Source organism: Fusarium venenatum (genome assembly GCF_020744135.1).
Source record: "Fusarium venenatum strain MPI-CAGE-CH-0201 chromosome Unknown EDB82scaffold_4, whole genome shotgun sequence".
Lineage (NCBI taxonomy): Eukaryota > Fungi > Ascomycota > Sordariomycetes > Hypocreales > Nectriaceae > Fusarium > Fusarium venenatum.
In genome coordinates, this window is record NW_027072132.1 from 3,486,131 (window position 1) to 3,500,899 (window position 14,769).

A 14,769-nucleotide genomic window follows, 5' to 3' on the forward strand; every position below is an offset into this window, starting at 1 on the left:
CAGGAGACCCAGGCTCAGCTGTTAGCGATGTGATTTAGCTGAACTCTAAAATCGAATGTCAAACATCAACTAAGCTCATTGAGGGACGGAGGAAAGGAACTCTTTGACCTCCTGTAAGTCCAGATCCTGTCTTTCTCGTCAACGCCCCTAGACGATGTAACATATTTTGCTACGTTTACCTCGTACAATCCAGGATCACACTCCTTATGAACCTCCATCAGGCGTTATGCAGGGCATTCGGGTCCGCAAGACTTTGAGAATCACTTGCTTCTGCGGATCCGAACACAGTAGCGTGATATCTTGCGGACCCGTGAACTGCATGAATTAACGGCCGCAAAGAGCTGAAAAGATACAGTCCTTCACATTATACAGTAGCTAATCCATTTATATTAGTGTAGCAATACTTATATCAGCAGGTTATTTGTCCCGGATATTCAATATTACTTTCTAAAGCAGTACCTGGAAAACCATGGAAATGGTGCGGGTTTGGATTTTGTAGGGTCGTGCGGACCGTACCGTTGAATCAATTTAGCTTCAAGCTATTACCAGTACTAAAACTCCATAGCTCAGGCCACTTTTATCAAGCCCATTTATAAGAGCAAGGCCCAGAACCTGACACAATTTCATCCAGACACTTTAACTATCTGCAAACGATATCTTGCCAGAATCCTGTATAGCATCATCATGAGCCAAAAACCCGTTCTGCTATTTGTCACAGGCGCGTGGCATCCTCCGAAGTGCTACGAGGTTCTCAAGACCGCTCTCGTTGGATCGGGTTATGAGGTTGTTATTCCCAAGATGCCCTCTGTAGGGCCTGATAGTCACGGAGTCACTTGGGAAGCAGATAAAGCCAAGATCATCGAAACTGCGGAGCCATTCTTTGCTCAGGGGCAAGAAGTTGTTCTTATTGCCCATTCCTATGGAGGCATTCCCGCCACTGCGGCTACGCAAGGACAGGGGATCCACGAAAGAGCAGAGGCAGGCCTTAAAGGAGGATTCCAATCCATCATCTTCCTCGCTGCATTTGCTATCCCTGTCAAGGGCTGGGATCTTATTACTACCTTTGGTGGATCTTACCCTGAATGGCTACAAGCCGGCGAAAAATACATAAAGGTATGCAATAAGCAACAACTTTCTGTTAAATTTTATTAACCCATATCAGAATCAGGTCACCGTCATGAAGTCAAAGCAAGCCCGAGATTGTGTCTATAGCGGTTGCTCCAAGGAAGCAATGAACGCCGCCTTGGAAGAAACACAGCCACATTCTCAAGATGCATTCGAGACCAGTCTGGACTATATCGCTTCGGATATTACTATTCCCAAGACCTACATAATCTGCGAGAACGACCAACTATTGCTGCTTCCTCTTCAGGAACAACTCGTTAATTCAACGCCTGGTATGAAATCTGCGAGATTGGCGGCTGGTCACAGTCCATTTTTAGAAAAAACACAAGAAACTGCAGACGTGATTGTCAAGGTTATCGAGGGCTAGACATTATAGATTACTGGCTTAGATTCATCTTATATGGCTTGGAATAATTTCAATTTTGATAGCCTGGGTTGCTCAAGATTAGATGCACTTTATGTGGTGATTTATTATTCAGTGTATTTTTTAATTCACAATCTACAATTTGTTGAAACTTTACCTCATCATTCGTATATTATTCAATTTATAATTCTTGAATTGGTTCGATAGTCTATTATGATGCTACTCTGGCCCCGAACTATGGTCATCCAAGCAATGCAAGAATGGTTTGAATTCTATCTCGTGACCTTGATACATCCTAGTCAGGCAAAGTCAAAATGCATCTCCACAGCATGACCGATGACCCGAAATCTAGCACACCAAATGGTAATGTATGCGTCATATGAAAGCCTTCATGACTTGAATCATACCCAGAAATGCGGGGGTTTGGGGTATATAAATCCCCCGACGTCCCGGTTGAACCTCCAAGCTTCTTCTTTATACAACAACCACCAACTCATACCTTTATACCATTTCAACTTTACATTATCAACATGGCTTGCGATTGCGGATCTTCTTGTAATTGCGGGGGAGCTAGCTCATGCAACTGTGGAGAGAGCTGTACTTGCAAGGGTTGCGGTGTTAGTACTGACTGGTCTTGGGCTGGAAAATCACAACTAACTTGGTAATAGAAATAAGCCGTACGAAATTGCGACAGTCCAACCACGTGCAGTATCCAGCAAAGAACTAAGCAGATTGATGTCTAGTGTGTTTCAATAAAAAATGACTTTATATAAAGACTTCAATACGACGTAACGATGTAAGCGTGAACCATATTATAGAAGCGGCAGTCGCATCGCATTTTCCTTTCCATAAACTCTCGGGTAGATACATATGCTATATTTAGAGGTAATCAGTAGGAGCAACTCCCCTCCTACATTGCACTCCAACCCATGGGAAACCGAACCATTCAACTTGATCGCCCATCAATCCAAGAACTCCGGCCTTGCCTTGTATTGCTCAGTTCATCTCACTCTTGGGCTCTAAGCAGCATAAATACTCGAATCCTATGCCCGGATCATTCTCAAGTTTGCCAGTGCAGTGACAGCCTATAGCATTGCAAAGGAAATAAATCATTAACTGTGATCCCGTGACGTATAACTGCCTAATTTCAAAATTGCCCTTCACCTGCCGCTTTCTCTCCGCAGACTTTGTTCCGCATGCACAAAACACCAATACACTAGTAATAATAATAAAATTCGATCAAAATGAGCGGCTAACTTATCTTGCCCGACCCGACGGGGGTCAACCATCATAACACGAATGACCGTCGTCAGTATATGACGAAAGTGTTTCGACAGCTGGGCCTTTGGGATGATCTCGAGAACAGGCTCAAGTCGAAGAAGATCCGAGCCAAGTGCGAAGATCTTGTCAGTGAGCGGATGAACAAGGCCAGGCATCTCCGCGTCAGTGAGGTCGCCTTTGAGTATTTCACTGACCTCAACATCTGGCGCAGCCTCGGTAAATAATGTCGACACTCTCTAGCTGAAATATTTTACTAGCAATGGCCTGCTCAGTCAATCGCGATAACAAGACTCCATGGCCTTGGGTCACCTCCCCGTTACCATCCGAGACTGGCCCGTCACTCGCAATCTCTCAAACTTACAAGACATGGCAAATCAGCCGTGGAAAGTCGATTGAGAAAGCCCTAGAGCGCGGCGACAGTGCTCATCAGCCCACCAGAATGCCCTTGGACAAATCCCAATCGCCTGCGGGCCAGAACGCGGCAAAGCCGTCTACTAGCCCAGCAGTACCAGCAAGAGTGCAGGTTAACAATTGTACCAGCTGTCGAGGTACTGGCCGCCAAGTCTGTACCGGCTGTCAGGGTGCTAGCCATCAAGTCTGTACCAACTGATAAGGTAGCTAAGGCTTTTACCAACCCTTCTACAAGTGTCGCGACTCGGGCGGACAAGGTCAATCAGGCTTTCAATGCTTTGACCTAGGAAGCCGAAAGTCAGAAAGTAGCCACAGAGGAGGCGTCAAAGAAGAAGGCTGCCGCTGAGACGAGACTGTTGCAACTTCGCGATATCTAATACAATATGGCAAGGTCTATCTTTAATGTCAAGGTAAGCAGGATCATGGCCAAGGAAACTAGCCCAGCTTATAATAATTTAAACAATAGGTTCCGTGGCCAATGCTGGACTGACCAGGTTGAGGTATCCGAGGCGGATGCGATTCTTCCTGTTAGAGATGGGTTTGGCGCTTGAAAAACATCTTCTGGATAGATACATATGCTGCATACAGAGATGTACCATTTCGGATACAGCCCATAGAAAACTTGACCACTCAACTTAATCTCCCATTACTCCAAAAACTCCAGCCTTGTCGTGTCAGAAAGCAAAGCGCCCTTCAATTGATTCATCATTTGGTTCGCGGGTAAGCATGCTATGCGATGCAAAGAAAACTCCAGCGCGCGCTCCATTTTCCCCACTCAAGCGCGAAATGTCACACTATGATTGGCTATAGGTACGCATGCTGGTGATCGTGTTTCATTTATAGACTATTGTTACCAGGATGCCGAAAAGACTCGACAATCCTACTCTTGTTCAACCGTTGGCGCCAATCAAACACAAAGACAAGGATGTCCAGATGCAATCACCCTGCAATTTTAAGCCAGCACAACATCAGCACATTGGTCCTACCAGTGATCGGCAATATGTGTAGCCTGTACCAGCGGTTGTTCCGTGCAAGGCATTCTCATGCCACATTTATAAGTTAAACAGTTTCCTTCTCTCAAGGTCTCATCCACCTCAGAGCACGTCAAAATGGATTCCCATGGTGGTTCACGTCGCAACAGCGGCCATCATGCCGAAAACCTCCGCACAAAACAACCCGAAGTCACCACCTTTTTAACAAAAGAATCAGAAGCAAAATCGCAAACTACGCAAAACAAAATCAGCCCTGTGCGATCCTGGTCTTGGGAAATTATATCACTTCTATTTGCCTTCGCGCTACTCGTCGCCATCATCGCGGTTCCAGCACATTACAACGACAAAGTTCTGAAACGATGGCCGTACGATATCAGCCTCAACACCGCAATTGCCATTCTAAGCACCTTTATGCGGGCGGCTATAATGCTCGTTGTCGCTGAGTTGATCGGTCAGATGGGATGGCACTCTCTTCGAAAACCTCGTCCTGTTTCCGACCTTCATCACTTCGATAACGCGAGTCGAGGCATCATCGGCGCTATAAAGCTGTTCTGGAATGTCCCTCCGCGTCTTGCAAGCATTATTGCCGTAATTGTCATCATCCTTTCACCCGCCATTGCACCATTCTCTCAGCAAGCTGTCAAGACCGTCCCTTGCGCACAAGAAATCTCAGGCTCATCTTCCTTGCCAATTTCACACTACGTCCCAGCTGATGGGTCATCAATCAGAATGTCTCCAGTTCAATCCGAGATCTCGCACGATATGAAGGCTACCTTGATTAACGGTCTTGTCAATCCTAACGGAAAAGAAGCGGATGTCGAAGCTACATGTGCCAGTGGAAACTGCACGTTTGCAGAAAACTCACAAGGCGTGACCCATACCTCTGTTGCAATGTGTAGTTCATGTCTTGACACTACTGAGTTCATCAAGTTGAATGTCACCAACGAGAAAGGAGGCCTCTCAATCGTCAACTATACTTTGCCAAACAGGCAATGGTTTATACCGGTAGGAGGTCAGCTGATGCATACTGCAACTGGAGACGTTGATTGGGCTCTTGGTGGAGTTGACTCTGACTTTGCAGAAATGACAAAAAGATCAATCACGAACTTGACCATCTTGACCTCTTCACAAAGTGCTTGCACAAACATATCCAAGGCTGGCGCGGACTGTCCCGAGGACAGATTCACCAAAGACCTACCGGATCCGAAACCCTACAGGTCGCAGAATGCAGTGGCCATAACCTGCGCACTCTACCCTTGTCTGAAACATTATCACGCCCATGTTAAGGGAGGAAAGCTCGAGGAGAAAGTTGTCAGTAAAGAGCCGTTGACGCCTATTGACATTGTCATGGACGACGATGGATTCGGAACAGCTAAAAATCTCAACCGAACTACCGTTCAGTCGCCTTGTTTGGTTGATGGCGAGGAGTACAACTTTGACAACTTCTCTCGCATGGCCGAATCCACAAAGGGCGCCTTGACGGTGGAGATGGATGGCAAAAACTACACCGCCCCAAGGCAGTGCATATACGCATTTGGTTTTGCATATTCAATGGGTCTTGAGGTCTTTATGAGGGATACTCTCTTTAATCGAGGCTGTAATGTCAGCTACCAAGTGGGATCGCCTCCGGAATGTGGGAGCAGATGGTGGCTTGCCCCTCTGTACAACTCATCCTACGATGCCCTGGATACTGCAATGGATGACTTCACCACGGCTATGACGAACAATTTCCGAAGGCAAGCGAAAATAGGTCTTGGTGTCTCAGGGTCAGACAAAGTCATCGGCACAGTAAACGAAACAACCATCTGTACCGTCTTTGATTGGCGCTGGATTTTGCTACCGGCTGGCTTGATGGCAGTCACAATGGCGTTGTTAATCTACGTCGTTGTTCAAAGCTACACCAACACAACATTGCCTATTTGGAAGACATCCGTTCTGCCGCTGTTGTTCTACGGGCCTAATGTATTGAACGACCAGACTCGTGAAATTGATGTGGATGAGCTTCAGAGGCATGCAGGGAAAATAAAGGTTGAATTCAAGAATGATGATGGCATCAGGTTGCGGAAAATCGATACCACAGCAACGGAGAGTTGAGCGACGACAGTTATGACTATATGTTTAAGCTACGAAATATCATTGATGAATAAGACAGTCGAGCTAGGCTTCAACGATAATATACACTATTACCTCACCAGTACCTACGTGGCTTACTAGTCTAGCGTCTCATGTTGCACAACCTGATGAAGGACGTCTGAACCAAATAATGCTCCAATTTGTCTTTATATTACCAGCTTATCAAAAGGCCATGATGGCAATGTGAAGTCCACTGACAGCAAAAACATATAGAATACTGACGGATGAAGACACATTTCTACCGCCATTGGGTTCAGCACTTGTAGTTGCCGCTGCCACACTGCCAGTCGTGGTAGAACCACTATCAGAAGTAGAAGTCTCTGTTGTTTTAGGCGGATTGTTAGTTTCAGCTGATGCCTGTCCGGTAGTCGAAGTTGAAGTCAAAGTGATTTCCTCATCAGAAGACTACGTTGGTTAGAAGATTGACCCAAGGGCTCACCGCCATACAGACTCACCATCAATCCCGCCTCAACGGCTTCACTAGTAGAAGCCGTAACAGTCTCGCAAACCCTCCTCAGGACAGTCGCATAAACTAACAAAAATCAGTCATCTTCTTCTCTTTGCACCTCTGATACTCACCATTATAAGCAGATGGACCGCAAATATCCCAAACACAATCCTCCTCTCTTTCAACCCAGTCAACTGACTCATTACACCAACACTGCCCGACGCTTCCTTTGTTGCAAGACTTGAAGTTTCCATAAGTCTTATAGCATGCTTGGAAACATTCTGCGCGCTTTTCTTCAAGATCGAAAGCTGCGGCTCCGGAGGCGGTTGGTGCGAGGGTCACGGTTGCTAGATAATCACTTTCGGTGTCGGCTGCGGCAGATAGACTGGTCAACCCAAGAAGGGATAAAGCGAAAGGTACAGAGGGTCTCATGTTGATTTACTTGATTTTTGATAGTCTCTACGTAATAAGCATTGAGAGTTGCGGTATGAACGAGTTGATGGTTTTTATAGAGTCGCTAAGAAGTTAGCCCAAGGCAGGGGTCGTCTTGGCAGCTGAACATTTGTCATTTCACCTACACCAACTATATCTCAGACAAAAGCCACGTGTTTTGATACAGGTAAATATCACACGCCAAATGGTTCTACACATTGTCTCAAGGCAGAATCGCAACTTGTGGTCGAGTCCGTTGACGAGATCGAACCAGCCAATATCATATCATTTTTACAAAGCCTCTGTTCTCATAAATATGCCCATATCTTTCGATCATTTTTAACATCTCTAAATACGCAGAACCCAAAATCAACACCTTTTAGTCTCATCCTATTTATTGCTGTCCGCTAAGTTCTTCAGCAACTTGCTTCTTAACCTGCTCCCTCACAGCCTTCCAGTCATTTGAGATATCAGAAACCCGCTTGGGCAACTTTTCAAGACCAACAAACTCCTTGGGAAGAACCTTTTCGTTAAAGTTAAAGTCCTTCTCATCCTTGAGAGCGAGCTCGACAGCACCGGCAAACTTGGCAGGGTGAGCAGTGGACAAAGAAATGTGAGGAATGTTGGGCTCGGCGCGCTCAGCGGATCGTAGAGCAGCGGTGATACCAACGGAGGAATGAGGGTCGAGAACGTATCCGAGTTTTTGGTAAGTGTCTTTGATTGTCTCGAGAGTCTGGGGGTCGCTGACGCGCTCGCTCTCAAAGGTCTTGCGGGCGCTGTTGAGAACGTCGACGTAGACAGGACCGAAACCACCCTTGTTCTTGAGGTCCTTGAGCCAAGTAGCAACTTCTTGGCCGGCTTGCTTTCGGTTGAACTCGACATCCATACCAACAGTCTCGGCAAACTCGTAGGCCAGGAACCAGAGAAGACGCTCAAAGTTGCTGGACACTAGAATGTCCATCGCAGGGCTGAGAGTCTCCTTAACACCATCCTCGTGAGCCTTGGCGCCATCAATCTCAAGACCACCCTCGGCCTCGGGACCCTTGGCGGGCTGCTTCTCGTACTTTCCAGTCTTCCAGAATCGATCAAGGATATCGTTCTCATTAGTCGCGATAACAAGCTTGTCGACGGGAAGACCCATGCGGGTGGCAAAGTATCCAGCCAGGATGTCGCCAAAGTTTCCGGTAGGGACAACAAAGCGAACCTTGTCGCCTACCTTGAAATTGGGGTCCTTTCTGGCAAGGGAGAAGTATGAGTGGAAGTAGTAGACGATCTGAGCGAGGATTCGGGAAAAGTTGATGGAGTTGACGGCGCCAAGCTTAAGGTCGGCGTTGGTCTCGGGGTCGCCAAAGAGAGCCTTGACAATGTCCTGTCATTTGGTTAGCTGGGTCTTACTGAAATGACGGTGGACGAACCTGGCAATCGTCAAAAGTACCGGTAACGGCAAGGTTGTGAACGTTGGCATCAGTGCAGGTGGTCATCTGAAGCTCTTGAATAGGGCTGACACGGCCCTTGGGGTGCAGGATAGTAACAGACACATCCTTCTTTCCTCGAAGGCCGTGGATAGCAGCGGATCCGGTCTAAAGCAGTTAGAATGGTACCACACCAGGCTACTAGTGACTCACATCACCGCTTGTCGCGCCAACAACAGTCAAATGGTGTCGGTCCTTGCCCTCCTTGCCCTCGTTCTTTCGTGCGAGGAGGTATTCGAAGAGGTTACCGAGGAACTGTAGAGCGCAATCCTTGAAGGAGTAGCTGGGTCCGTGGAAAAGCTCGAGGAGGTGTAGGTTGTCCTTCAATTGGACGAGGGGGACGACTTCTTGTGCGCGGAATGTTGAGTAACTTCGGTTGATGATGCCTTGTAGGTCTTCGGCGGGGATTTCGCTTCGGGAGATGTAAAGGCTAAAGATCTGGAAAGCCAATTCCTGGTATGAGAGGTCTTTCCAGCTTTGCTAGTTTTGTTAGTGTTGTTACCAGTATTCTGCTTCCACAATTGTACGCACCCATTCTGTCGCAGAAGGAATCTCATGGGGAAGGAAAAGACCGCCATCGGCAGCCAATCCCTTTAGGACAACGGTCTCGAAGGAGAGCTTCCAGGGTTAGCGGGTTGTTCATGAGGTTGAGATTGAGGGTCTCGTACACCGTAGTCACCACCTCTTGTGGAGAGGTAGACTTGTGATTGAGTATGTGTCGAATCGCTGGCCATTTTGTCTGCTTGTTGATGCTTGGGAAAATAAAAATCTCGGTGCCCCTCGTCGGAATGGTTGGGGAATGAACCAACAATGAGTCGCAAATGCAGCCACCCCGCCGGAATATAAATGGTCCGTCCGGTATCGGAGATGACCGCATTGTCAAAGTCGCAATTCCCTTGTCACGATGATCCGTTTCTCTACAACCCAAGAGGGACTAATCAGCAAGATTGTCTTTGTATGTACCTTGATAAAGATGATCTAATTAAACCGATATTGATTGTCATATTCATCTACAACGAAGTCCATCTCTTTCGTCTCGAGGCCCAACTTTCAAATTATTTCAGGGGTAGGAAAACACGGCACGGTGATATGATCACGAATCTTGGCAACCAATTACAGCTCTTGCTTCTCACACGATAATTTAAAAACATGGGCCCATTTAAGGCTGAAGACACAATCCTCAGGGTATGAGAAAAATTGACCGCTGGAAGTGTAAGGAACGGAATTAGTAGGTCACTTTATGCTCCTTAGACTATAGTTCTTAGACTATTTATTTTTATACCCTAAAGCTTGGGGGGCATTTTTTCTGGTACCCGGTAGACAATGTCAGCGGCTAACAACACGATACGACAAATTGTCTAGGATACAACGTTACGGCTGACCGTTTGAGTCACCGGTTAATTTACAACATGGCATTAATTTGCTTCGCCCTGCGGCGTGGTAATAGCTTATAACCAATTTGCTCCGCCGTTTTGAACTGCTAACCATCAATCGTTAAGCAAAAGTCACTCGCTTAGACATCACATTCGTTCTATAAACCTCTAAAATGGTTAAGGCTACTCTTCTCTCAGCCCTCCCCGTGCTCATGCTCGCTGAGCAAGCCCTTGGATTCGGTTGCTCAACACACAGCTTCACCACATGCGAAGATAAAATCGTTCACTGGTTCGACCCTGATGATGGCATGATTTGCGATCCTCTTGATTGCGGTGGTGGTCGAGCCCCCGTAAAGACCGGCGTACCAGGATGCGCCAACTACTCGGGCACCGAGACCCGCGGAACATCATACCTCTCATGCTGGAAGCCTTCGACTACTCTTGCCACCGCATCCGCTGAAGCAACCAGTGAGGCCGTCAGTGTCGATGCTGAACCTACCAGTACAGCTGTCGAAATCGAGACTCAGATCACAACCGAGAGCCAAGCTGCCGAGCCAAGCACTTCCGGAGTGATTGAGGCGACCGTCTCTGAGCTTACCACTGTTGCCCCTGTCATCCCCTCTCAGACACAGACGACTACTGAAACTCAAGCGACTGAGCCAGCGTCTACCCCGATTGTCAATCCCAACGCTGCACAGGCTTTGAAGGGTTCTTTTATTGCTGCTGTCGGAGTTGCCATCGTTGCGATGTTTCTCTAGGCACAAACAGTCATTGGTATGGATAGGATATGTGTTAGGAATCGATGATATAATGAAAGTGTATTCAGTTGGGTTTTGTTCGGCCTGTTTTCTGAGACATATCGGATCTGGTTATCATAATATGGACATCCTTCGGTATCAAATATCTTAATTATTTCTCAATATTGACCTCTTCGTTTTCGCAATCCTTTGATACCTCTCGAGCTTCCTTCTTTCTCAATTTTCGAAGACCGGCGTTTTTCAATTTTGTAAACGATACCGGCTTGAAGACATACTTTCGTTCCCCCGAACCCTTGCAAGCGATGTTAAGTCGAGTACATCTCGAGCAAGCCGGTTTCTGCTGATCGCACTACGTATAGTCAGTCAGTATCAGTTATAATAAGGCAAGATGAATACCTTTTTCTTTTGCTTGAGGCAGTTATTACAGCCTCTGCTTTTGGGAACTCCTGGCATTGCACCTACTAAGTACAGGTTTGATTTTTATGCAAGCCTGCAACATCAAATTCGAATTCTCTTTTCGATCGAGATTTATATTTTCTCCATTTTATATACCTATTAGCGAGAGGCGGTTTTATCCCCCACTTCAACCAGAGCGCTCAGTTCCACCTTGTTGGGAATAGTGTCATGTCATGGCGTAGATCAAGTGGCGCTGTGTAATGCACACTGGGTCTTGTCATCCTCCCCAGACCCTTGGGACCCAATGTAAGGCTGATGTAAGGGTCCGCAATGTTTTCTTGGATCTTACTTCTCGATTAAATGTCTCTTTCGGGAGAACGCCTGATGTTTGTGGAGGCAAATATCCGGATTTCGAGGTTGATTTTCAATGATCTTCAGATCTGACATGCTTAGACTATCGCCATAGTATTGTACTCCGAAATAGAAGCATAATTACTGGGGTGATAATGGATATTGTCTGCAACTCAAGCCCATCATGCTTGAAAAGGGATGATACTATATCCTATCAACTATCAAGGGAAAAATGGATTCCCACTTTAATTGATGTTAAGATCTAAAGTTGTCATGAGTATCATCCGTCGGTGTTAAACAGACCTCTCCCTAGTTCTAAGTAATTTATTAAACCTGAAACCGTTATCATGAAATGCAGAATTATGTTCTTGAACGAACTCGAGCATCTTAGATGCATACAGTTCCTCGGCGACTGGCTCTAATTAAATTGACAATTTATGTCCTCGAGTACCCGTCCCTCAGCCGACTCCGGATATTACCGCGACTCATCCGTATGTTTGGAGATATTCAAATACTTCAAGCTGTATTGCTGTGCAATTTTGGAACAATATAGACGTTGGGTGTATTGCTGCGGAACAAGAACTTTGATAAACCATATATCGCTTATTAATAACATCATCGAACCTCAATAGTCCTCAGACAGAACGGTTCATGAGTCTGGATCGTCTATGATGCGATACTGAGTGACAAAAACATCAGTAGGCTTTGTCCAGTCCAGCCTGTCTTTCTTTGTCCGCACTACAGACTGCCACATATTCCGCCAACTTCTCGGAGCATCGTAGGCAAAAGGAACCCAACGCGCATATTTACCGTTCTCAAATTCCCGTCCTCGTCTGTTGATCTCTTCCGTCCACTCCACGTCGTTGAATCCGTCCAGTTCTAGGTTTTCCTCTCTTCATTCCTCTGTTAGATCGGTGCCGTCGACAACATCGCAGAGTTGGGTTTCGTTTCAACTGTCCAAAGAACTCTGGATAAAGACAATTAATTTAGGATAAAGTAGCCCTCTGAGGCTACGTGTGGTGTTCGAAGGCGTACAGGCTATATGGACGTCTTGCGCAGGCACTAAGATGAAGTAGAAATCGGCATCCTTGCCTTTAAACCGATGATAGTTATGTAAAACATATATGCTAGGATACGGCCAAGGCTCCACCAAGGAGTAATTTGTCGAATGAGGCTCAGATTGCAGCAAATCCACGGCTTTCTCAACGAGTTCAGATGGGACACATATTTCCCAGTTCTGTAAACCGATGCAAGACAATCAGCGATTTATCACGCAAGAACGATATTTCTATGTTTCCAAAGAACCTGTGTGTAACAGAAAGGTCAGCCTAAGCCTTAAAGTGAAAAAATAAATAACCTAAGGAGTCTGATCTAAACAGCGTAATCTGGCCTACTGATTTTATCTCTTATGATTCACCTATGGCGACAGGACGGAAAACCAGTCATGCACAACTTCAAGGGTTTGGCAAGGGGGATAGCTAGGTACGCGACTGAGTCTTCGAACTTGGACGTTAAGCCAGGCTGATTTTGTGGAAGGAGATGCCAATAAGCCAGGGAGTGAGAATTCTCACCCGGAAAGAAATATTTACATGCTTGAGCCATAAATCAAGTATTAAAGAAGCGCACATTCTTTGATTGGCACTCTATCATTGATACATGAGTTTATTCAGCAGTCCATTTGTAGTTCCTGTCTCAGCTATTATGTCCGCTGAATACCAGTGTTCGACGCTGGGAATAAACCTTTGCCCCCTGACCATTGAAAAGGCCACTCTGCGACAAGGCTTTCCGGAATAGATGTCTAGAACCTACAGGTGAGTTTACGATCCAAGGATAGGTAAATGTCATGTGCAATGACATAGGCAACTCCCCGATCGTCTTGCAACAAAGAGACAGCATCAAACAAGGAAATTAAAGATTGGCTTTTTAGCACCTCCAAATTACAGTCAGTAGATGTGACAGCCACTGTGAAGGAAGAACCATGTTCGGGCAGTCTCTCTCCGCAACCACTTTGGCGTTGTACCATGGTGAGATGGAACATAAGGCATCGGAGTAGATGGCTTCTAAGCTGGTTCTCTTCATCCGTACTTAGACTGTCAAACTCCCAAAGGGACTTAAAATCGCACTCCCACGACTCCTCGTGATCGAATCTAATGCCTGAATTCCATAATTGACTCATGATGTCGTTGACATATGAGGCTCTCTGCTATAAATTGGACCTGTGAATGGATAGGAGATCTCGAATTGTACCAGGCGCTTCTGTGGCACGTCGGCCAGCAGTGGTTGAGTTGAGATTGAGAAGGCCAAGGACCAACCACAGTAATCCTTCATTTCGCAATGAGTGGCTAATTCCTCTACTCTTTGCCATCACTTGTGATGGAGTGGTTAAACTAGCTGTAACGGTGCTTTTTATTCCAATGAAGTCGGTAGTTCCATTCTTCAGATACACAGCGAGACGCACCTTCATTTGACGAACAATGCCATAGCAATCAAGAGTGACCAACAGAGCCATACGATAGTCGTACTCGAAATACCCCAACATTTCTCGAAATACAACAGCCTCGGTCTCAGAAAGAACAAGGCCGTTATGATCAGGGTTGATAACACGTTGGTACTCGAGGCGCTCAATCACTTCCTTGCATCGAAGCGGGTATTTGATGAAACATGAAAGAACTCCACCGAGGTCAATTCTCCATGTGGCCATGTCGACTGCTGCCGCTACGAAATCGCCAAGGTGGGCGTTCTCAACAAGATGATGCCGAGGCCCGCCTTGGGCAAAGGAATGGACTGAACCTGCCGCCATGTACACGAACCTCTATTATGTTGAAGGCTGGCGACCACCAAAGCTGGATACGACGTTCTTCTTGAGTGGTCGAACGAGCCATTGTGATCACCTGGGCAGACGAGGTATGCCAGATCTTGTCACGTGGGATATCGGATCCTAAGACAAGATAAAATTAATCGAGTTCGTTGAACTCGAAAGGTGCCCGAAATGGCAGGGAGGGGCTGCTATGTCTCGAACAGCCCTACCTACCAATCGTGTCAAGATACCATTCTCGCCGACTTTTCTTTCACAATATCAACAAGAATGCATTCAAACACAACAGGCAACATACCACAGCGTCATGTCCACCAGTCAGTTGATCTGTGTCGTGCTTGTGTAAGACTTGCTTACTGAGATAGCTACCATTTCGGGAATAGAGCGCGTCTTACATGCAGATCCTCAGCCCAGAGAG

The 14,769-nt window shown here is 46.4% G+C and overlaps 6 protein-coding genes across 6 annotated transcripts; 3 read left to right on the plus strand and 3 right to left on the minus strand.

The window, feature by feature from the left end:
* Window positions 1-356: 356 nt before the first annotated feature.
* Window positions 357-1,604, plus strand: EDB82DRAFT_541086 (Alpha/beta hydrolase fold-1). Its single transcript, XM_025738103.2, has 2 exons — window positions 357-1,113; window positions 1,163-1,604. The coding sequence occupies exons 1-2, from the start codon at window positions 685-687 to the stop codon at window positions 1,490-1,492; spliced, it is 759 nt and encodes a 252-aa protein (XP_025592897.1). The 5' UTR covers window positions 357-684; the 3' UTR covers window positions 1,493-1,604.
* Window positions 1,605-3,846: 2,242 nt separating this feature from the next.
* On the plus strand, window positions 3,847-6,553 carry EDB82DRAFT_317366 (uncharacterized protein). Its single transcript, XM_025738105.2, has 2 exons — window positions 3,847-3,991; window positions 4,051-6,553. Exon 2 carries the CDS (start codon window positions 4,291-4,293, stop codon window positions 6,265-6,267), a length of 1,977 nt encoding a protein of 658 aa, XP_025592899.1. The 5' UTR covers window positions 3,847-3,991; window positions 4,051-4,290; the 3' UTR covers window positions 6,268-6,553.
* Window positions 6,368-7,271, minus strand: EDB82DRAFT_317387 (uncharacterized protein). The gene is made up of 3 exons (XM_025738106.2): window positions 6,886-7,271; window positions 6,762-6,838; window positions 6,368-6,711 (listed from the first exon to the last, which is right to left on the minus strand). Exons 1-3 carry the CDS (start codon window positions 7,184-7,186, stop codon window positions 6,469-6,471), a joined length of 621 nt encoding a protein of 206 aa, XP_025592900.1. The 5' UTR covers window positions 7,187-7,271; the 3' UTR covers window positions 6,368-6,468.
* A 47-nt stretch (window positions 7,272-7,318) lies between these two features.
* On the minus strand, window positions 7,319-9,456 carry EDB82DRAFT_514398 (tryptophan synthase beta subunit-like PLP-dependent enzyme). Its single transcript, XM_025738107.2, has 5 exons — window positions 9,327-9,456; window positions 9,190-9,276; window positions 8,812-9,138; window positions 8,602-8,766; window positions 7,319-8,555 (listed from the first exon to the last, which is right to left on the minus strand). The coding sequence occupies exons 1-5, from the start codon at window positions 9,390-9,392 to the stop codon at window positions 7,581-7,583; spliced, it is 1,620 nt and encodes a 539-aa protein (XP_025592901.1). The 5' UTR covers window positions 9,393-9,456; the 3' UTR covers window positions 7,319-7,580.
* A 545-nt stretch (window positions 9,457-10,001) lies between these two features.
* EDB82DRAFT_317458 (uncharacterized protein) lies at window positions 10,002-10,983 on the plus strand. The gene has a single exon (XM_025738108.2). It carries the CDS (start codon window positions 10,205-10,207, stop codon window positions 10,787-10,789), a length of 585 nt encoding a protein of 194 aa, XP_025592902.1. The 5' UTR covers window positions 10,002-10,204; the 3' UTR covers window positions 10,790-10,983.
* Window positions 10,984-13,739: 2,756 nt separating this feature from the next.
* EDB82DRAFT_480299 (uncharacterized protein) lies at window positions 13,740-14,723 on the minus strand (the record flags this gene model as incomplete). The annotated part of the gene is made up of 3 exons (XM_025738110.2): window positions 13,740-14,326; window positions 14,568-14,601; window positions 14,709-14,723. 3 exons carry the CDS (start codon window positions 14,721-14,723, stop codon window positions 13,740-13,742), a joined length of 636 nt encoding a protein of 211 aa, XP_025592903.2.
* Window positions 14,724-14,769: the final 46 nt, after the last annotated feature.

Coding starts and splice junctions, on each gene's coding strand:
- EDB82DRAFT_514398 (XM_025738107.2), bottom strand. CDS start 9,392: ATGGCCAGCGATTCGACACATACTCAATCACAAGTCTACCTCTCCACA. Junction 8,767..8,811: donor TTGGCGCGACAAGCGGTGAT/GTGAGTCACTAG, acceptor TAACTGCTTTAG/ACCGGATCCGCTGCTATCCA. Junction 8,556..8,601: donor GTACTTTTGACGATTGCCAG/GTTCGTCCACCG, acceptor ACCAAATGACAG/GACATTGTCAAGGCTCTCTT.
- EDB82DRAFT_317458 (XM_025738108.2), top strand. CDS start 10,205: ATGGTTAAGGCTACTCTTCTCTCAGCCCTCCCCGTGCTCATGCTCGCT.
- EDB82DRAFT_541086 (XM_025738103.2), top strand. CDS start 685: ATGAGCCAAAAACCCGTTCTGCTATTTGTCACAGGCGCGTGGCATCCT. Junction 1,114..1,162: donor CCGGCGAAAAATACATAAAG/GTATGCAATAAG, acceptor AACCCATATCAG/AATCAGGTCACCGTCATGAA.
- EDB82DRAFT_317366 (XM_025738105.2), top strand. CDS start 4,291: ATGGATTCCCATGGTGGTTCACGTCGCAACAGCGGCCATCATGCCGAA.
- EDB82DRAFT_317387 (XM_025738106.2), bottom strand. CDS start 7,186: ATGAGACCCTCTGTACCTTTCGCTTTATCCCTTCTTGGGTTGACCAGT. Junction 6,839..6,885: donor CGGTCCATCTGCTTATAATG/GTGAGTATCAGA, acceptor GATTTTTGTTAG/TTTATGCGACTGTCCTGAGG. Junction 6,712..6,761: donor CCGTTGAGGCGGGATTGATG/GTGAGTCTGTAT, acceptor TAACCAACGTAG/TCTTCTGATGAGGAAATCAC.